Here is a 22,425-nt window from a genome sequence, read left to right on the forward strand (position 1 = left end):
TCCTCTTTCTTTCGCCTCGCTCTTGTTCTCACTCTAATTCTCTCTCACTCACTCTCTCTCTCTTTCCATCTTCCATTTCTAAACCAAGTGCAGGAATAGTTGTCTCATTGTTAGTGGCTTAAAATGATGCTTTTGAACATGAGAATGCTGGGTGCTTTCAGTGACTAGTACCATCCCCACCTTTTTTCCTTCTGAATTTCTGAGCTATTCTTTACCAGCTCTCTCTTTTATTCTCATGGCTACTAAAGCTGTACAATTGCTTTCTTTTCTAGGTCCTTAAGCCGTTTGCTAATGTTACTTTCTGAGCATTTCCAAAGCTGGGGTTCTAGGAGAGTTTGGTGTGCCTGAACGGCTGACCCATGAAATAAAGGAGTAGGGCAGGCGGGGTGGAGAGCAGGGCCAGCTATCAATAGAAGAGTGACCCCCCTCTCCGCACACGGTCAGCTAATTGGCCATTGTGGGAAAGTATGTGTGCATGTGTGTGTGTGTGGGTGGGGGTGGGGGTGGGTTGCTAAGAATCTCTGGTGACAGGTGGCCTTTGTGGACAGAACAACTGGATTTTAGCTAAGATTCTTCTTACCTCTTTGGATTTTGTTAGATTCATCCTGTGTTGTTTAGGCCCCATCTTTTGCTTTCCTCTTTCAAGATGACTACTCTGTGTACTGACCTCTGCTCTATTTGTACTATTCCCAAGCCATAAGGAGACTGAGCAGGGCTTCAGCAGGACTGAGAATTGGACTTTTTTGCTTGTTGAAAATTGTACAAAAGACTCCTGGCCTTCAGTTTACTCCACCTGTCTCAGTAGAGTGGTGACTGCCTGCTGACAGAGACAAGGGATCCTGACTGAAGTTCTTCTCTTGTACAATATTTATTCCCTCTGCCACACCGTCCCTTCATTTTCCCTGTCGCAACAGTACGGACCTGTGATTAAGAGCTAATGCCTTCGAAATAATAAGCCATTCCATGTCACAGGCTGCACCAAGCCAATTCATCCAGGTTGTCTCATCTAATATCCCAGGCCTCCTGTGGGGTAGGGAGGGAAGGAAGGTATTTCCAGCACCACCTGACTGCTGAGTCAGTTCACTGTGACCAGGTTCAAAGGCTCCAGTTCTTTTAGACAGGGACTGGGCATCCCAGTTCCCTGACTCTCAGTCCTGTGACCCTTCGGTGGTGCTCACAGTGCTCTGGGTACAGTGGGTAGTGTGACAGTGTGAGAGGACAGAAGGGGAACAGAAGAGCAGCTGTGTAGAGGAGGCAGCCTAGGGCCACTAGCAACTTCTCTTTCTCTGGCGAGGGAGGATTTGATGCTCCTGAGGAGGTTGGAACAGGGAATTTCCTACCCATCCTGCAGAGGAAAGAAAAGCTAAGGGTCTTTTCTTCATTTTTCCATCTTTCCACTCCCTTCCCAGGAAAGGAGGGAGGAGGGTGGCCCAGCTCTCCCAAGGCCTCGCATGAGGATACCACATGCCAGACCCTCCTTAAAGTCTCATGTCCATTCTCAGGCCCGGGCTGCTGGCCCTTAGGTGATGTGCTGTCGTGAGGCCTAGGCCATGCCCAAGCTGGAGGAAAACCCTTGACGCTTGTCTGGAAGGAGAAGCATGCAGGGCACCCAAAGAGGAGGACTAGTCCCTGGGCTGTCCCCTCTGGACAGACGGACACTTCTGTTCTGCAACTTTATCTTGGCTGTAGCTTGGGGCCAAGTGAATTTCACAGGGTGAGTGGTTGCTTCTTGGTGGGAGGAGGGGAGGCTGGGTGGGAGAAGACCTATGTTCTGTGTGTGTGTGTGTGTGTGTGTGTGTGTGTTGGAGTGTGTATGTGTGTCTGTCTGTGTCTCTGTGTCTGTATATGTCTGTATGTGTCTGTGTATGTTGGAGTGTGTGTGTCTCTGTGTGTCTGTGTATATCTGTATGTGACTGTGTATGTTGGAGTGTGTGTGTCTCTGTGTATATCTGTATGTGACTGTGTATGTTGGAGTGTGTGTGTCTCTGTGCATATGTGTCTGTGTATGTCTGCATGTGTCTGTCTGTCCATCTGTCTCTTTGGGTGGGACCAGACAAAAGTTTCAGCTCTCATTCAGAGCCCACTTCAGATCCCTTGGTCTCCTACTCATAAGCCAGGCCAGACATCTTGGCTGTATTATTATTTGTCTCTTCTACATCTGAAGCTCTGTGTTAAGTTTTCAGTGCTCCAAGAGGATCCTCTAAAATTGAGACTGGTTGGGAAGAGGAAAAAGATCAAAATAAGTGGGTGGGGACAAGAGAAAGAAATGAGGAAGAGGTGAACAGGATCAAAATGTATTATGTGTGCATAAAACATATTACCAAGTATAATTAATATATGCCAGTTTAAAAAAAAAACAAATTAAAAACTCTGAAAATTGCTTGCGATAGATTTTATACACGTCCTTCTTTAGGGCTGAAGGCTTATATTTCTCCTAAAATTCTTGAGGAGATTAGTAACCCTTATTAGACTACATACTCACCCCAAAAGTAGATGTGCTATGATCTATCTTTGAAGCATCAAGTTCAAGTATCCACGCTAGGCCTCCCAATGTCCCAGAAAGTAGATAGATAGTCTATAGACTTTAAGTAAGAAAGAGGCACAGCTTAGAAAGGGTGTCATCTCCCAGGTCCCAGAACCAGATAGGCTGAGAGCCAGAAGCATCCCAGGTTCAGACCCCAGAGCTTGAGATGTGGGACTCTACATTGTCATCTTCCACCTACCCCATGGAAGGAAGCAAGCATGGCTCCTCTGCCCCAAGGTTGGGGTTATTTTATATCACCTTTCATGGGGGGTGGGTAGCACAGGAACTGTCATTGGTTCCCCAGTTCCCTTTAGTCCATCTGCCCACTCCCTCATCCCTTCTGTTATGTGCCAGGGCTCCTTCACTTCAGTGTCCCCTCTCTTCCACACTGGCTCTGTCAATCGCCCTAGCCTCCACAGCTTTCCTCACCCTTCCCATCTTTTCCCAGAGACCAGGTTCTTCGAGTCCTGGCCAAAAATGAGAAGCAGCTGTCACTTCTCAGGGATCTGGAGACCCAGAAGCCCCAGAAGGTGAGGATTGTTCCTGGGGATACTACTGTCACCACATTTGCACCTCAGTTCCTTGTCTTGACCCCTTACATCTTCCAACCCTGAAACTTCCTTCCTGAGGTCTCCAAAAAGGATCACTAGATTCTGGACAAGTCCAAGGTGGCTTCTCTGCCATGTTAGGGACATGTCCCCATAAATTTGGGTGGCCTTTGTAAGCTGTGATTCCTTTAGCTTTCCCTTCTGTCGTTGTGGGGGGGGGGGGGTTATGAGCACACTCTGAAAACAGCTGCAATGTCCTAAAGCCATAGGAAAGCGCAGATGTCCCTGCTGCGGTGCCATGCACATGGCTTCACTTGGCGAATGTGTTGTATTTGGGTCTGTGTCTGTCAGCCTGGGGATCTGTTTCCAAGAACATTTGTCCTCTCCAAGTTTTCACAATGGGAAACATTTTCTTTGACAATTATAATGGAGGGCTTTTGTTTGAGGGCTTGTAAAACAACCAGCTTTTTCTGGATGGGACCCAGAGCGTTTGCAGCTATTTGTACAAGTGTCCCCTTCAATGAGGGGGGTCCACCACTCTCCGAGTGCCTTCATTTTACAAAGGTACAGGCAGATAGAGGGCGTGGGCTCCAGATTTGCCTCTCCTGCTTCTCACGGGACTAGAAGAGGTGACGTCCCCTCTCCCGTCCAGACTAATGTCCAGTGGTGGCAGTCTCATTTGTAGGAACTCTAGGCTCTGTGGATCCAGATGACATTGCAATGAGTGAGTGAGCGGGATGTAGACGAGGAAATGAGGAAGGAGCCTTAGTGAGGAGGGGCTTTATTCTTGTCTGTAGACCATGGGTTTGTTTTTTGTTTTTTTTTTTAAATGGAACTGTATCCCTTTGAAGCATAAAAGAAGCCCTGTCCTCTCGATGCCTACCGAGTATATAAGGACAGTCGATAAACACAGCTGTCTTTCTTTCTTTCTTTCTTTCTTTCTTTCTTTCTTTCTTCCTTCCTTTCTTTCTTTTCTTTGTGAACAAGGTGGACTTCTGGCGTGGCCCAGCCAGACCTAGCCTCCCTGTGGACATGAGAGTTCCCTTCTCTGAACTGCCCAGTGTTAAAGCTTATTTGAAGTCTCATGGCCTTGCCTACAGCATCATGATAAAGGACATCCAGGTGAGAGCCTACCCTGGCTCACAGTAAGGAGCTCACCTCCCACATTTCCTTTTGGTTGGTTTGTACCATGGGAGGCTGGGGACAGCCTCAGGCTTAAGAGCAGACATTTTGCTCGTGGGTACACAGCTGCCTGTTTATGGACATGTTATGGAAGACATTATATTGTACATTTCTGGGCTTGGGGATGCAGCTCTGCTGTTAGACTATTTACCTGGCATGCGTGAGGCCCGGGGTCCAGTGCTTGGCTCTGCATGGGATGAGCCAGAAAACTGGGCAAAGTGACACACATGTGTAATTCCAGTAAAGACATCATAAATCCAAAGTTCAAGGCCAGTCTAGGGTACCTGATAGCCTGTCTCAGAACAAAAAGCAAGCAAGCAAGACAGCACACATGAACATGTGCAAAACCAAACCAAACGAAATAGACCATGAAAAAAAATGTACATTTCTAAGAGAACATTTAAGTTTTGGACAGGGTTTCCTCATGGAGGCAGGGAGAGTACGGCAGCTGTGGACTAATCCTCTGGAAGAGCTGGCAGCTACCAGCAAAAAATAAGAGGGGAAAGTGGAGGCAGGAGGGACAGTTTAGGTCCTTCCTAGGCACCTCTGGTGGCTTCCTTTGCTTCTCTAATGGCTTCCCCTTGTTATGTCTCAGACACCCAGTCTGAGAGGGCTCCACGGAGGAAAGATACCCCATACAACGACCCTGTCATTCTTTCCTTCCCTCTCTGCACTCTGAGCATCTCCCCCAGAGGAGAGTCCTCCGATGGCTTGGGAAACATGGCAGACCCAGATCAGGACCAGGAGAACAGCATCTTAAGCTCCCTCTTGATGTCTTACACTATCTTTTCTGAGCACTGTGAAAATCTACTTCAGCCACCCTGTGTTCACAGACATCCCAAAGACCCTCGCAGGTCTGGGGAGATGGCTCAGGGTGGGTGCAGTTCTCTCCAGAACCCAGAGCAAGCACAGCTGCTGCCCATAATCCTAGTGCTTGGGGGGGGGGGGGTAGGGAGGGGGAAGAGGCAAGGGGCGAGACATGGGATCCAGAGGTTTTCTGATTAGCCAGTTTATAATCAGAGAACAACAGGTTCAGCAAGAAGCCTTGTCTCAAAAAATAAGGTGCAGAGTGATTGAATAAAACATCTAACATGGACTTCCTGCGCTCACTTGTATTGCATGCGTATAATGGAGAGAGAAAGAGGTATTGGTAGCACAACCTTTTTTCATAACAAATCTTTGGGTACCATGCAGATGTTAAAAGGCTCCCAGGCTGCGTCCTCGTGCAGATTCTGTGGTTGCCTATGTACCTGTAGAATCGTTTCCACAGAGACTCATTCCTAACAACCATGCTGCTCGCACTAATCTCCTCTAAGGACTCAGAGTGTGGGAACAGGGAGCCCCCCAATGTGCACACACTTGACACCGCATGCCAAGGGATCAACGCATTAGGCAACATTCCTTTCCCAGGGCAGCACAGGGCTGGGGCACTGGGTCCATTCAAAGTCCTTTATCCTTCACAGACACATCTGTTTTCCCGCTCAACATGTGGGGGTGGGATGTTTCTCTAATTAAATCCCCCACAAACAAAAATGGGGAAACTCACACAGACAAGAGGCTACCACATCAAAAGAACAGAACTGAGTTCTCCTTTTTAGCCCATGCCTCTATTTTGAAGTTCCCGTTTCCCTGCTTCTGCTGCGCCAGCCCTGGGAACCCAGCAGCATTCGGCAAACAGATACTTGGAAGTCTCAACAAACTTGGTTGATTACTGCATGTTGGGGACATCCCCCCCCCCCCCCCCCGAGCTTCCCTCGCTGGCCCCTTTTAGAGAGAGCCTCTCCTGAAGTCCCCAAACCTGAACTCCTGTGGGACTTGTCACTCCTTCCCAGGAAAATGCCTGAACTTTCTGCTCTAACCTCTGCAAGCAAATCTCCAACGTGCAATCTGCAAAGCATTAAGCCCGGGCTGCCCTCCTTGAGGTCATGCTGTGGCTTTGAGGGCGCCAGGGGTGGGGAGAGGCTGTTGTTCCTGGTTGATTTGTGGTGACAGCGGGGGAGGGGGGCAGGTCAGAGAGGCTCAGAAGCACTGACAAGACTAGAAGGGGCTTTGCACACCCAGGTTGATGTGGAGCAAGCTTATTTGAGCTAAAGACACACGGGCTCAGCTCTAGTACTAGCTGTGTGTGTCGTCCCCCCCCCCCCCCCCCGTGAGCCTTCAGTAATGGCAGCTTGAGTGATGTCAAGGTGTTCAGGACTGACATGCGCAGGGAGTCTTTATTGATACGTTGGTCTCTCCTTGTTTTTCTCTTGCTCATCTGCACACTTCTGGCCTTGGTTAGGACTTAATAAATGTCAGCTGAATGACTATATATGAGAACTTGAAGAAAAGAGATGTGTTTGGCAGTGAGGGCCAGGCACAGCCAATCATGGAAAACTCTGCTGGTGGTTTTGGTTTTTATCCAGAGGAAGAATTTTGAGGAGGGGACCTGTATCTTCCTTTTCTACCTCTGCATCTGGGAGGGCTTGGAAAGACAGCTGTACTCCATACACAGCACCCACCGAGCACGTGCATGTGCACACACACACACACACACACACACACACACACCCCTACTGTGTGCTGAGTATCGGGCAGGGAGCTTGGAAACACGGAAACTGAAAACAAAACCAAGCCCACCAAACTCAGGGGCTGTATCCAGGAGAGCTAGAAAGAGTGGGATGGGGTGGGGGGGATGGGAAGGGGGGGGGGAGTAGATGCGTGATTACCGTGGAGTGGGTGAGTGCCCTGATGGAGTGCGCACAGGTTGCTATGGGAGCGAATACCAGAGGCACTGCACGTCACTGGTGCTGTGAAGCTGTAATTACCCATGCGTGCCTGCGTGCGGCTGAGGAGCGGGGAAGGGGGGCTTTAGGGGAAGGAGGCCCCCACCTGGATTTGATGATGGGACCGGGCTCCTTGTAAAGGGTATCTTCTGTCCCGTGAAGTGGGCAGAGGGGAGACTCAGGAGGGTCTTTTACACCATCAGATTTGCATTTCTGAACCCCCCTCCTTACTGAGCTTGTGTTGAGCTGGGGACAGGGCCCCGGGAGAGTGACAGGCAGGAGGTTGGTCGGGAAATTGCAGTGGGCCAGGCAAGAAATTATCTGATTCCGAGGGTGCTTGATTTGCATTTAATTTCTCTTCACCTCTTCGTTCTTTTCAGTCCTTCGGTGTTTCCCCCTCCCTGGGATGAGTCACGACGGAAAGGCTTCACTTGAGCAATCAGTGCTTGGGATTTTAATGGCTTTTTTTCTGATTACAAAATTAATAAATATTCATGTTAGATAATTTGGAAAAACAGGAGAAAAGCACAAGAAGAAAACAAAAATCACCCGGGCTCTGACCATCCAGAGAGGAATACAATTTAGTATGAATTCCGCCTCACCAACTCCTCTCTCTGTGGGCTTGTCCACATCTGCATACAAATAGGCTGAGCCCATCCGAAAAAAAATCTCTCTGATCCCGTCTCTTTCCCCTCTCTAGTTACCATCCATCTCTCTGCTTCCTTCTAGAACAAAACTAGAAATACTGACTTTTTATTTCTTCGGCTTACCCATCATCCCCTTTGGCAGGCTGTCGGGCCCCTAACTTCCCCAGAAGGGCCCTGGACAAAGCACAGGAACACCCGGTCCACTCAAGCTCTAATTGCACGTCTTTCTGGCATGCCGTTCAGTGATGTCTCTCCTCTGGCCCCCTAGGACTCTGTACTGGCCTCCACTGGCCTGGTTCCCTGGTTGCTCTGTCAACCCCAGTCTTCCTGTTTGCAGGAAAACTCAAGACTGTTCTCTACACTCCAGGGGAACAGAGCGAAATCTCCCCACCTCCTCATGACCCCTCTTATGTCTCCAGCTGAAGTTCTGAACTCCAGCACTGGCTGTCTGAGGGTCCTTGCAAACTCTACAGCACAAAGGGAGCGTCCCAAGTCCCCATCTGTTCCTCTGCAGCCTCTGGGAGCTCAGGTGTCTCCAGGGAACAGAGGTGGGAGTCATTCTGGACTCAAACACGCCACTCAGCCTACTGCAGACCCTAGAATCTTTCTTCAAATACTTTGGACGCATCTAAACTGCTACTGTGGGTCAGCATAGCTAAAACTGGGAGACTATTCTAGCAGTGTCCCACAAAGGGTCTCGCCAAAACTCAACATCCTTCTGTCTTCATGAGAACTGGGGGTCACAGGAGGGCCAGACTCTGTCAGGAACTCTCTAACTGTTCTCCCCAATCTTATCCTTGCTTCCCTATTATCCATTCTCAAGGCAGCAGCCGGATGTGTCCTTTACAAAATATATAAATACAGTTGGGGCTGAGTATCGCACATCCCTGGAGATGGAGCTAGATGTTAAAGTCCAGGCTGGCTAGATAGTAAGATTGTAATAAATGCAAGCAAGCAAACAAACAAAAGAACACAGAAGGGAGTGCAGGCAGGCATTTATAAATGCAAAGTTCTTGAAAAGACCAAGGCTCCAAGTGAGTCACTCCCCACCCCTCCCCATCATCCGTACTCTCCCTTGCTTTGTGTCTGTAGTCTGCAGTCTTTGATGCTCCTAGAACTGACCTGATGTGTTTCTGCCTCAAGGCCCTCGTCTGAGATCACATCTTTGTACTCTCTGGGGTCAGTCCTAGAATGCTGTCCTAGCAGGTATCTGCATGGCCCGTTTCCTCACGGCTTTCAAAGTCTTGCTCCTGTGTCAGCTTGTGTCCTTCTTTTAACTGTATCTGTCCTCTCTCCCGTCATGGTCATTACCCTCCTCCTCCTAGCTAAAGTTAGCTGGTATTTACTGCACACCGGGCTGACCCATATGACAGCACTTTAGAGTAAAAGGCTGAAGTGTGTGGTAAAATGATCCTTGTCTCATGAGGGGAAACTGAGGCAGAGCCCAGGTTAGTGATCGCATCAGTGTGTCATCAGGGACCACACCGTGTTTTATACCATCTATCACCTCAGTAGTCAAGATGGTTGGTGGTGTGTGGTGTTTGAACTTGGGTCTCACTGTTCAGGGGTTCAGCCTTGACTGTGAGGGGCTCCATTTTGAAAATATCATCTTGGTAGCACTTTCCAGAAATGGCACTTACATAGCAAACATTAGTTCTAGAAAAGAAAGCCAGGGACCTGCCTGCCAAAAGCACACAGCTCCCCACCGTGTGCTGAGTCTGTGGAGGTCTGTGGCTGGAGCAAGGCTGTAAGGAGATCAAGAATTCTTTAGGCCTCAGCTCCACCGTCGGGGTCCTGGGCTGCTGCTTCTCTTCCTCACAGGGATGCTGTTTTCCACCTAAGCTCTCAGTCTCCCGCATCCCTGGAATGAATGAATTCACAATCAGCTCTTACTGTTCAGGTCAGCTAGTGGCCTTCAAGAAGGAAAATGGCTGGCTTCTGAGCTTCTCATCTTGTCCCCGCCCACCTCCTCCTCCCCCAGGAGCCTGAGAGGGTTGTTTGTCATCCTGAACCCATTCGAGGCCTTATTCTCAGCTCTTACCCTCTTCCTTAGCCCTGGAAGGGAGCAAACATCTGTGTAGTTTTCAGGCCAGGGTAGATTAATGTTCCTGGAATTGAGGTCCAGCTGGGAGGACTGAGGATTCCTAGCTCCTAGGAGGGTGTCCTTTCCATTCATGGGACTGGGAGGATGTTTGGAAAGACATTTGCAATTTGGTGCCAACCTCCTGTTTGCCTCCAACTTGATTTCTAGAACAAAGTCTGTTCAATTCCTCAAAGTTGTTTCCTACGGGCGTCTCTGGCCATGTTGCAAGAACTGGGCCATCTACAGCTTTCTTCCGAGTTCTCCCCTTCACCCTGCCCCCCCCCCCAAATCATCCAACCCCTACGCAAGCCCTACTACATCCTGGGACATTTGACCCCTTGTAACTTCATTCTACTGGGTGTAGAGCAAGACTAGGCCTGCCCAAACCCAGTTGTCAGCCAGTTGCCGGCCTGCTCACAGCTGCTCAGCACAGCTGGTTTTACCAGCCCTCAGTGACAGACACACATTGGTCATGGTGGGCTGGGTGGACTTAGGTGGATTTCCTGGGAAGAAGATACATTCCTTTTGTGAGAGCTTCCCAGGGTGGTACTTGAGAGTGACCGACAAGGACAAGGCCTGCCCCAGCCGTGCCTGACATACACAGGCATTCCGGCTTTGCCCAAATGCAAAGCCCCAAGCTAGGCCAGCCTCGCTAGAAACATGGCAATTATAATTACTGAACATGTACTTGGTGCTGAGACATGAAGTCCTTTGAGCCATACACATTGATTTCTAGTTCCATTTTGAAATCTGGAATCTATGAACTTGAGAGTCGGGAACAAGTGGACAGGGCCTTCGGGGAAGAATGTGTTTCTGGGCGAGTCACCTCATGCATAGCAGCGGGTGAGGACCCGCGCTCTCCCCCAGCCCCAAGCACTGAAGACACTGCAGCTGGCACTTCACGTTAGCCATGAAAAGCTTGGTTCTGGTATTATCTATTCTCTTAAAAGCCCTTGCTCGCTCAAGTGGTATAAGCATGCTGCCAAAACCTAAGACGAGAGTACGGGGTGGGGGTGGGGGTGGGGGAAATGTTCAAAATTCTAATCTTATTCGAACAGGCGCCATTAGCATTTTGTTATATTTATTTTTGGCATTTTAATGTCTTGTTTTCCTGTGCTTGAGGGTACTTGATTTTCATTACTTGAAGAAACTTTTTAATTGCAAGAATAGTATGATAGAGTTTTCAGCTGTTAACATTGTGCATGCCTCTGTTTCCTCTCTTTATCTATATTTATTTATACCACACACAAGTATGCATATCTGTGTGTATATGTTATTATTGCTAGGCTTGAGGAATCCAGGGCTGGGAACAGGAAGATCTGCTTTTTATCTCATCTCTGCCACTTCTTAGCTATGCATTGAAGCGCTGTCACTACCCAATCTGTTTTATCTCTAAAACACCACGAGTTAATTCCTTCCCTGGAATCTGGTCATTTGACCAGATCGAGTGAGAGAGAAGAACATGAGAATAAAGATACCATAGACCAAAGGGTACTGGTCCCCAAATAAGGCAAGATCCAAACTGTGACCCAGAGCTTAAGGAGAGGTCCCTTTGAGTGCATGAGGATGTTGGTTGACATTCTCAGGCACAAGGGCTTGGGAGCTTTCCGCTCTGCATAATCAGTGTTAGTCCTGAGTCTGCCTATCACACTCTGACCTAAGCTGGGAAAAGTGTCCGAGCAGTGGTTTCACGGGGGGGGGGGGGTAGTGAGAGCAGTCAGTAGTCACCTCAACCCAGGCACTTGACTGCCCTCCATCCCTGTGGTCAGTGGAAAGCTTTATGAGAAGGCTGAATGCCACAGCAAACCATCTCTCAAGCCTGTTGCTTCTGGCTCAACGTGTGCTGTATCTGGCAGGCAGTTAACATGTTGAGAACATTGACATACTCCACACTCATCATGGTTTAGGTTGGCTTTGTCCATATCTGGCTTTCTGAAATGGCCTGGATACCAGTTGTCTAAGCTACTTCCTGGGAGAGGAATTGATGTTGGGAATCAGAGCCATCATTTGCTCCTCCAGGATGGTCAGCTCCGTGGTTCAGTTTTTAAGGTACAAAAACAACGTTGGCATGGACCTATGTTCATCTTTCTTAATACACCTTCGTATCCACCACTATATTTTATCCTGCAAGGCAGCGCAACATAGACTGTTGTCCTAATTCTTGGGCTGAGCAAACCAAGGCTACAGCAAGTTCTACCATAAGTTGGGAGCAGAGTTGGACTTAAAGTCTGTCTCTCCAGACTGATGGGTCCTGTGCTCATTTGGGCAACTTTAGCATGAATGCCAGCACATGAAGAGTCACCCTTCAACCACATACATTCTTCTGTTGCATGTGATCATGGTGGTTCATCCCTCCTGGTGTTGATGCTGCGGGTCCAAAGCCCCTCTTCTACCTTTCCAGTGTGTTTTCCTATCTGCTAGGTGCTACTGGATGAAGAGAGAGACGCCATGGCAAAGTCTCGCAGGCTGGAACGCAGTACCAACAGCTTCAGCTATTCCTCTTATCACACCCTGGACGAGGTAGGTCCATCTGGGCAAGCTCTAGACGCTAAGGCTTCTGAATTCCTTGGGATTGCTAGGATCAGGCAGAGGCCTGAGAAGGATTCTGAGACTATAGAGACTGTAACATGGGAGAGTACAGAGAAGAGACATCAGGTGAAGGGATGTTTGGTGGTTCCAGAATCAAATAGAGAGAATAACAGTGGAGAAGCACACCTAGGTAGGCTCAGAGTCTACGAAATGGTTTGTTGGTAGGCACATTAAGGTGCGGATCCATTCTAGGCCAGAACAAAGTAGGTGGAGGCTGCCTTCATAGCTCATCTCCTGACTAAGTGATTCATTGACCTCCTTGTGACCAGTCATGGTGTTCCGTGGCCCCAACTGTGGATTCTTGAAGGCACAAGTGGCAGCAACCCAGGAACACTGGGAAGTCATGCTCGTGGAAATAGGCAGTTGCTTTTACTTGGCAAAAATGTATGATGTAGTGACACCCAGCTAGATGTTAGCGACAGTCACTGTGTTTAAGAGAAAACATACAGGCGGGTGCAGGGACTTCCACTTCAGAAAGAAACCCAAGGAAAAGACCTCATTTGCCTGTTAAAGGACATGCCATTATTGATAATGTCTACTCTATCATTCTTCTCATTTCCCAAGACCTGTAATGGAGAATCCATTTTCTTTCTAATGTTTATTCATTGATATATATGTATTGAAAGGACAAGAAAATGAACTAATATAGACTGTCACTGTTATTGATGTCAACAATAAATAAAACACTGCCCTTCTCTTCAAGCTGCTGAGTCTAGAAGGAGTGAAAATGACATAAAACAGCGCTCCACAGTTCATGAGATCTGTTAAATGGATAAAACAGACCACAGGGTGAAGGCAAGAGAATGAATTTTCAACAGAGAGAGACCCATGTAGGCCATGTCTAGGAATTTATTTATTTATTTAGATCTTCCTATGTTGCCCAGGCTGGCTTGAATTGCTGGTCCTCCTGCCTCTGGCTCCCAAGGACTGGGATTACACACATGTGCTATCACAGGCAGCTCATGTCTAGGATTTGAGTGAGCTCAATACAAGCTGTTCTCTCAGGTGAGGTGAAAGTGTAGCTTTGCACAAAGAGCCTGGAGTTCTTCACAAGTCACAGCTCGATGTCCTTTAGCTCTGAGGGTATCTTTAGGATTTGTAATTCTTGATCTGTGTTCCTTTAGACTCCCAGGGAAGGTAGGAAGCAATAAAGAAAGTGGGGTGGATGAAGGAACCCCATTCGCTGACATGCTTGGGGCTCACCCCTTTCCCCACTTAAACTCCCAGTCTGAGAAGACTTCATCATTTTCAGATATATAGTTGGATCGACAACTTTGTAGCTGAACATTCTAATCTTGTCTCCAAAATTCACATTGGCAAGAGCTTTGAAAACCGGTCCATTCTTGTCCTGAAGGTAAGAGCCCACTGAATCAGGCTGTAGACTACAGAGTGAGTGTCTATATCCTAAGACTGAGCTCGCCGGTAAGCGGCTGGGCAGCAGTGTCTGGCTAGGGAAGTTGCATGTATCCCATGCTACAGACTTGTGTCATCAGGGACTCACCCTGGTAAGTATGGACAAGTGGCAGTGCGACAACCTGGGCAGGAAGAGGTGGAAGGTGCTAAAGAGCCAGGGCTGTGGAGCATCCGTCATCACCTCAGCTCCGGGCGAGTGTGGGTGAGTCAGCGCCCTTCCTGTCGCCAAACTTGCTTCACCTGCTAAGTGAGAACAGAGGTGCATATAGGGTTCAGTTGACAATGACTGAGGTCATCTGCCTTAGGCAGCCCCATAGATGGGCATGCAGCTCTGGAGAAACCTTCCAGCCCTTCATGGGGCCCATTGAGCAAATATGGTCACTGTAGTGCCCTTGCTCACGAGGGAAGCACGATGAGTAGTAGCACAAGTCCCAGAAAAGACTCAACCTGTAGCCTGTGCTCCAGCGTGTGAAGCACAGGGGACTCAGCATCAGTTGTCAAGGAGGCTAGGTCCCACACGGCGGAGTGTGGTACTTCTAAACAGTCATGTAGCCTTGCCTGACTCTGCTGTGACTCAACTTGCTTCTCCTTTGACCTCTCACCAGGCACCACCACAGTCTCTCACTAAGTCTTTGCTCCTCAAAGTGTGGCTTTGCACATCAGTACCCTCATCACCTGAAAGCCCGTGCGTTAGAAATGCAAAGTCTGAACCCCTCCCTAGGTCCACTGCACCATAGCCTGCTTATTGTTTCATATTTCCGTGAGACACACGTGCCCATCGAAGTTTGAGAGGCACAAGTCTTAAGATACTTTCAGTCTTGAGAAATTCTGTATTTCTGCTTGGGTGACTTTGCCTTCCAAGAACAGCGCTGTAAGGCAAAGGCCACCCCATGTGTTCGAACTTCGTAGGTGTATGTACATATGTACGTAGACCAGCATGTCCCCCTTGTCTCAGGCTGAGTACTCTGACATACAGATTCATTCCAGACAGTAAGGATGCATCTTTGAAGGACAGCACCGTCTTGAGCCTACCTTTGTTTGTGGTCTGATTTTTCCCCCCAGTTCAGCACTGGAGGTCCAAATCGCCCGGCTATCTGGATTGACACTGGGATTCATTCCAGAGAGTGGATCACCCATGCCACCGGCATCTGGATCTCGCAGAAGGTCAGCTGGGAATGGCAGCTGAGGAATAGCCTCAGGGACTGGGACCAGGGGTAAGGGATGCTTGGGTATTTATTAAAGGGACCCCAAGTTGAAGAATTCAACTCAGTTGCTTTAAATTCAGGTTTCTCTATCCCCTCCTGTTCTTGGGAACATTATCATATGCTCTGACCTTTTGCAAGTAGGGAATTCAGGCTATCCTGTTTTCCAGGTGTTTAAAACTTAAGCTTTTGGTTCTATGTGGGATGCATTTGATTACCCAGTGCCACCCCTTCCTGTGGCCACTGGGCTGTTTTCTACTCCTGCTTGTACTTCTGAAGAATACCTGGCAAGGGCCTCTTCTTATCACCCTCTCTTGCAGATTGTCAATGCATACGGCAAAGACCATGTCTTGAAGAGGATATTGAACACTATGGACATTTTCATAGAGATTGTCACTAACCCCGATGGCTTTGCTTTTACTCATAGCATGGTAAGGATAGCTGGAAATCCCCAGCAGTAGTCATCTGGAGTGTGTGTCAGGGCAGAGAAATGTCATGGTGGCCTCTGGAGCTGGCTTCTTCAAAAGCTCTCTGCAGAGAGCCTGGCTAGCACAAAGGGGGCTGTTGAGGTATTAAAGCTATGGGATTAAAGCCGTCTTGCCCAGTAACCTGCCCACTGCCCAAGGAAGCTTCTACTACCAGCGTATGGTTAGATGTCTTGCCATGCTTACTTGAACCACAGATCTAATCTGCTCACACGCCCAGTTCCATGTCAGCCCATTCTGTCCCCAGGGACTCCCTCCTTTTGCTCTTTCCTGCCCCACTAGGCCCCTCTCCCCCTTTCATGGGTCAGGATTTCAGCTTTCTCATCTCTGGGGGTGGGCCCAATTAATGAGGCTGCATGACCTGGGCTTTCTCAGAACCGCTTATGGCGAAAAAACAAGTCAAGTCAACCCGGCATCTTCTGCATTGGCGTGGACCTCAACAGGAACTGGAAGGCAGGCTTCGGAGGTATGGCAGCCTGTTGCACCCAGGGGCAGGACTTGAGGAGGAGTGGCTGGTCTTAGGTAGGTCCTTTCCTACCATCAGAGTGTGTTGACTCATACATTGGGAGGCATGGACATCATCGTTGGCTAATCTGTGTGTGCCATGACCAGGGTCAGGTGAGCACACAGCCAGCGTGTGGGATGTAGGTGAGGTTGCACGTGTCTTGTGGGATGTAGGTGAGGTTGCACGTGTGGTACATGGATCTATATGTCAAACCTTCATGGGGATATTTAACCCATGTCAAACCCATAGATGTTAAAATGTGGACACACTGCGAGGATCAGATCCTGACTTTAGCAGAAAAAGACTTAAGGAGGCTAGCTCATTCTGGCGAGGTTATACCGTCCATGGATGGCTTGGTTTTTTGGTGATCTTTTCTGATTTTCTCTCTTTCACACACATGACAAAGACACGGAGATTAAATGGGGAAACCGAGTCTTCTAGAACACCCAGAGGAAATAACCTGGACCCCAGCAAATCAGCAATGGGATGGGTGGGATCCCAGGACCAGTCAGGATAATCAACAGGATACATTCAACCTCAGCCCCAGATGTGGTATCTATACTCCACAGTGGAGACAAGGGTTGGCTCTCCAAGGGAAACCAAGCCCCTGATGTTAACAAACAGATCCATAAGCTGATGGCCAAGCTATCAGTAGAACATTCTCTATCTAGGTGTCTGGCTTTGTAAATCTGACTTCTTGGAGGCCGTTCACGGTGAAAAATAAGGAAATTTCTAAAGGATGGAGACCAAAGCCCTCAGGTCACATGGTAGTAGGGGCCTGAGGGTCAGGGCCATGTGAGAACCACTGTGGCAAGAGATCATGGCTGTGCAAAATTAGACCTGTCTGCCTCCCAATTGACCAGGGTTGACCCTGGCCTGACAATACTCATAAATCCTGAGGTAGCCCAGTTTAGAGGTAGATAAATCCTGTCTTAAAGAAAATAACATTTGTGGGTCTCTCTGTGACCGAATAGCTAGATCTGTGGATATACAATGTAAAAAACAATTATTAGGGTAGAGGAGCCCAAAGGGGTAGAAAAGCTCCCATAATCCCACTACCCAAAGATTAGTGCTTTAATAATTCATCATGTACTTTCAGAGATTTCCCCTTGCTACAAATTACATTTTTAGGGAAGGAAAAATAAACAGCTAATGAATCCATTAGCAGGTACTCGTGAGGCAGGCAGACTCAGAGGACCTTGACTGTGGACGTCAGAGAGGCAGCAGCTAATTCCCATTTGGTCAGGGGATGATTGGTTTATTCTGCTTAGCTCAAACCAGAACTAATGGCCTGAAGTGTTTCTCCATATTTGGGCACAGCCACCTGGCCGTTGGCAGGGGAACGGCTCTTGCCTGCATGGGCTGCAAACACAGACAAAGCTTTCAGCCTCTCTCTGCTCATCTGTTGCCATTTGTCATTCATCAAGTGGGGCAGGTGCAGGAACTCAACAGACACAACAAACAGGGCCACTGTGAGCTTAGCTTCTGCCAGCCTGAGGGGCTGCCGTGCTCCCCCTTCTAGCCAGGGTCCCCAACCTTAGGCAAGGACCACCCAACCAAGAGGGGATGTGCTATTCGCTGATAGAATGGCCCTTGGGCTGCCGTGTGTTGGGGGGGGGGGGCGTCAAGAATAACAAGCGACTCCAGGCAGGAAGACCTAGTTCATGGTTTTCATATTTTCTTAATTGCTGTAATGAAGGTAGCCCGGAGATCCTCCCTCAGAGCACCGTGTCTCCCTCACCTCAACTACAAAGAGGATCAGTCTGTCGTAGACTGCTGTTGGCCCTGGGGCTGCTTGAGTACCCTCTCAAAGCTTCAGAAGTTGGGGAAGCTCTCTGGTCTCTGTAAGGCTTGGATGCAGTCATTTTGGGGAGGTAGAAGGGAAAAGTAGTAGGAATTTTCTTTCCCCGTGAGTTCCTAACCCACTGATCTTGACCAGCGCTAGATGACAAGGTTCCAGGGAAAGGAAGCAAGCAGGCAGAGCATCTAAGAGAAGCAAAAGGCTCAACTACCAAGAAATGGAGGCACAGGCTTGATGGTAGAGCTGAGTCATTAGAGCACTTACCACACATGCGCACACATGCGCGAGTGCACACGCACACACACACACACAGACACACAGACACACACAGACACACACACACAGACACACACACACAGACACACACACACAGACACACACACACACAGACACACACACACACACACAACACACACACATACACACACACACATACACACAGACACACACACAGACACACAGACACACACACAACACACACACACACATACACACACACATACACACAGACACACACACACAACACACACATACACACACACACATTCACACAGACACACACACACAGACACACACACATACACACACACACACCTACGCTCTGCACTCTCCTCTAAGTAGGTTCCTTGAGAAAAATTCCCAAAGCCTCTTCTGTGGTTCCCAGCCTGAAGCAACTCTGGGACCCCATCTTGGTTTTCCCTGGTACACAAGTCCATGGGCTTCTAGGCTGGCAACAAAGCTTTGGCAGATACTGTATCTGGGCCCTTGACACCAGCAGTGGACTCCAAAAGAGCTATCCAAAGGGATGCTGCTTACTAGGTGAGGTTAGGATTGGGACAGAAGGCTCAGGTTGCCTCTGGATACATCTTTCCAGGCAGGCCTGCCTCTCCGATGGAAACTTGGACAAGACTTAACCCAGAGCATGAGTGGTAGGTGCTCCCTGTAAGCCCACAGAGTTGCTGAGTCAGAGTGTGGCTCCCTTCTTTGTCCTGATGTATGAGGAGAAGAAATCCAACAATAAACATGGCCTAACACAGAGTTTATCTTGTACACAAAGTCCCATGTGGACAGCTTGCTCTCAATGGCACCTGTCTTTCAGTGGTGACAAAGGGCTTCTCTTCAGAATATTTTGCTTCAGACAGACAAAAGAGAATGCAGTCACCCTTTTTCTTTTCCTCCTCCTCGTCCTCCTCCTCCTTCTCCTTCTTTTTCTGAGCTGAGATCTCTCTATGTATCTTCAGCTGGCCTCCAGGACTCACTCTGTAGACCAGGCTAGCCTTGAACTCATAGAGATCTGTCTGCCTCTGCCTTGGCTGAAATTAAAGACATGCACTTACAAGGTCTGGCCACCTTTCCCCTTAATGGCCTCAAACCAGAAATGACACATCATTTCTGTGCAAATTTTCACTGGCCAGAAGCAGTCACATGACCTCAACCAACTTGCAGAAGGAGCTTGCAAGAGGTAAAGGTGTTTTTTGAATACTGTTTCATCACACCTGGGCACTTTAATCCACTGGGTGGTTTTATTTTGCTTCCAGGAAATGGTTCTAACAAAAACCCCTGCTCAGAGACTTACCGAGGGCCTGCACCTGAGTCAGAGCCAGAGGTAGCTGCAATTGTGGACTTCATCACTGGCCATGGGAACTTCAAAGCTATGATCTCCATCCACAGCTACTCTCAGATGGTCATGTATCCTTATGGCCATTCTCTGGAGCCTGTACCTAACCACGAAGAGCTGGTAAGATTGGCTGGATAGAGTGTGGGATAGCAGAAAGCTTCTCTCTGGGGAACACCACCTAGTGCATCTGCAGGTAGCTCCTTTGGTTCCCAATATGAGGGTCTGGGCCAGTAATAGGAAGAGTCCATGGTAGGAAGAATCAGTAGAGTTGTTCCCATATGTGATTAAGTTCAAAGCTGGAAGAACTGTACTATCTACATACAGTGGTCCCCACTCGCAACCTTCTCACCAGCTGCTGAGCGTGCAAGAGTTGGCCATCCCGTGCCTCTTACTCTCTGGCTGTCATTTGCAGTTCAATCTTGCCAAGGATGCAGTAAAGGCTCTCAACAAGGTTCACGGGATCCAGTACATTTTTGGCAGCATCAGCACCACCCTCTGTGAGTGAGCCATGTCTGCCTGGGGCAGGGCAGGTGCAGCATGAGCAGTACCATTGACCTCCATGGGCTGGGTGGATGGTGGTACCCAGGCAGCATCAGTGCACAGACCCTGTTACAAAGTCCTCCGAGGGGAAAGGTTCTCAGTCTATCGGTCTATTGGTCCAGGGGGAAAACTGGCTGGGGGGTGGGGGGCAGGGGAGGACCCTGGATGCGGCCTGAAATTAGGAAGCTTGATGTGATCGGGTTCGGGTGGGTTGCAGGACCCACTTCCCACTCAGGATTCCTCTGTGCCCTGTGACTCCACCTTCTTCCTTCTTCCCAGGCATTTTTTGGCCCTTTTCTTTTTAGATTCAGCCAGTGGGATCTCGGTGGACTGGGCTTATGACAGCGGCATCAAGTATGCCTTCAGCTTCGAGCTCCGGGACACTGGACAATATGGCTTCCTGCTGCCAGCCTCACAGATTGTCCCCACAGCCGAGGAGACATGGATGGCATTACAGACCATCATGAAACACACCCTGAATCACCCCTATTAGCCACGCTACTCAGGCCGGAGCAGTTGGGGTTCACCCTTTTCCCTGAAAACCCTCCTGAATTAAGTATCCCTTCCCCAAACCGTCGTTGGACCCTTAGCAAATAGAAGCAAATTTGAGCAGGCCTCACTGCCTCTAGTGTTGGCTGCCATCTCTTTGGGCATCCCCTCATGTCTGGGACACCCACTCCCACCCCGCCCCACCCCTTGCTGCCTTCGGGAAAATATGAGGCCCATCCAAGCTCTCTTTGCTTCCAATCCCTGGGAAGGGCCAAAATCTACATTGCCCTAGCAGTTTTTGTAAAATATTTTAATAAATCCAGAGGGGACCAGGCTTGATTTAAACAACAGGATATCAAATGGCGGACTTTCTGTCCCCTTGAGAGAGAAGAGGGTCCTTACCCTCCAGCCTCTTAGACTAGGGACGGGGTGAAGGACACATTCAAGGGGCTCACTCAAGGGTTGTACTAACCCCATGTCTGAAACTGAACAAGTCCCTGGTTTGTGACCATCAAGGTTAGGCACATACTGAGTTGGACTTTACTGAGAGAGTAAGAGGGCAACATTTTGAGACCCCAGTGAGGTGTGTTCTCCAGCGCCTGCTGTTGGGGAGCTGGGAGAGGGCCTGCTGTTATGTCCCAGAAGCAGGAAATCAGAGGAGGGCTGGACGTGTTGCGGCAGTCTGAGGCAGAAACACTAGCTTAAGAACAAGCCTTTTATTTGTAAAAGTCAGGCCCTTTGTGAGTACATGTGCTGTGTGTGTGTGTGTGTGTGTGTGTGTGTGTGTGTGTGTAAGGACTCTAAATGCCTACAAACCAGTTCCTGACCCACACCGAGAAGAATGAACGCAGAAAGATATAGGAAGAAGCCTCTTGCTTCAAAACATCCTGCAAAAAAGAGAGACATTTGCTGGAAGGAGGCGATTTTTAGATGATCAAACCCATATTCACTAGATCAAACCTAGACAAGGTCCATACTCACCGCAGTGCTGAAGCAGTAAATTACTGAGCATCTGAGGGAGGGGCTGGGCTGATGTTAGAGGCAACTGAATGAGCTGCAGCTATTGGGAGCTCTGAGTAAGACACACACACACATATACACACACACACACACACACATACACACAGAGAGAGAGAGAGAGAGAGAGAGAGAGAGAGAGAGAGAGAGAGAGAAGAAGAGGGAGGAGGGAGAGAGAGGAGAGACAGAGGAGAGACAGAGGAGAGACAGAGGTAGAGGCAGAGGCTGAAAGAGAAAATACAGCCTGTATAACATCCTGACATTGGCCATTATATGGACATGTAAAAGACCAGCTGTGGTAACCCCAAGGAAGTTAGGGTATTTAACCCCTAAAGTACTTGGACTATTTTTTAGAGGCTGAGCCAGCAGTGGAGGAGGTCAGAACATTCTGCTTAAAAATGTCACAAGAAACTGAGGTGTTTTTATTTTTAAAGCTGGATGTGGTTTAATCAAGCTGGAATTTCCAACCTGAAGTTTTCTGTTAGTGGAAATGCAGGGCCATGAGCTACGTTATATAAGCTATAGATAAATGAAACGGCTTCTACTTCTGCACACGAGAGCCATGGTTAAAACTTGTATGCCTTCTGCACAAATATTTTCATTTATCCTCATGGGAAAGTGTATTACTGGTATCAATAAACTCATTTTTACATTAAAAAATTCTTTTGAGACAGAATCTCACACTGTAGTTCAAATTGGCCTGGAACTCACTGGTGTGGTCTTGGCTGGCCTTGAGCTTATGGCAATCCTCCTGCCTCAACCTCTTGTGAAGTAGCATGCCTGGCTCAATAGATTCATTTTTAAGACAAGGAATGCTATTTCAGAGTATTTAAAAAGCCTTACAAGGCCACACAGTCTGAAACGTCTGTCGCCATTTGTCCAAGTGGGCTACCTATAGCAGAGCCTGAGGAAACTTTCTATTCCTCAGGAAGGTATTAGGATGTCACTTCACAATTAACCAGCATTTCTTGGGGGGGGGGGGAGGAGATGATTCCTGTGGAGTTGGAGCAGAGTTGT

General features: G+C 48.6%; 1 protein-coding gene across 5 annotated transcripts; it reads left to right on the top strand.

The window, feature by feature from the left end:
- The first annotated feature begins 5 nt into the window (after nucleotides 1–5).
- Cpa5 (carboxypeptidase A5) lies at nucleotides 6–20,741 on the top strand. Of its 5 annotated transcripts, none has more exons than NM_144537.4 (12): nucleotides 6–439; nucleotides 1,503–1,714; nucleotides 2,973–3,054; nucleotides 4,060–4,194; nucleotides 12,171–12,269; nucleotides 13,591–13,692; nucleotides 14,814–14,915; nucleotides 15,274–15,384; nucleotides 15,814–15,904; nucleotides 19,283–19,482; nucleotides 19,775–19,859; nucleotides 20,208–20,741. In NM_144537.4, the coding sequence occupies exons 2-12, from the start codon at nucleotides 1,599–1,601 to the stop codon at nucleotides 20,393–20,395; spliced, it is 1,311 nt and encodes a 436-aa protein (NP_653120.1). In that variant the 5' UTR covers nucleotides 6–439; nucleotides 1,503–1,598; the 3' UTR covers nucleotides 20,396–20,741. The 5 variants fall into 5 exon arrangements, with proteins under 5 accessions (NP_653120.1, XP_006505253.1, XP_006505251.1 ...); XM_006505190.4 differs by having other exon boundaries at nucleotides 9–465; nucleotides 20,208–20,736; XM_006505188.1 differs by lacking the exon at nucleotides 6–439 and adding an exon at nucleotides 492–996 and having other exon boundaries at nucleotides 20,208–20,736.
- The last annotated feature ends 1,684 nt before the right edge of the window (nucleotides 20,742–22,425 follow it).

Source organism: Mus musculus, chromosome 6, assembly GCF_000001635.26.
Source record: "Mus musculus strain C57BL/6J chromosome 6, GRCm38.p6 C57BL/6J".
Taxonomy (NCBI): domain Eukaryota; kingdom Metazoa; phylum Chordata; class Mammalia; order Rodentia; family Muridae; genus Mus; species Mus musculus.

Coding starts and splice junctions, on each gene's coding strand:
- Cpa5 (NM_144537.4), top strand. CDS start 1,599: ATGCAGGGCACCCAAAGAGGAGGACTAGTCCCTGGGCTGTCCCCTCTG. Junction 1,715..2,972: donor GGCCAAGTGAATTTCACAGG/GTGAGTGGTTGC, acceptor ATCTTTTCCCAG/AGACCAGGTTCTTCGAGTCC. Junction 19,483..19,774: donor TACCTAACCACGAAGAGCTG/GTAAGATTGGCT, acceptor TGTCATTTGCAG/TTCAATCTTGCCAAGGATGC.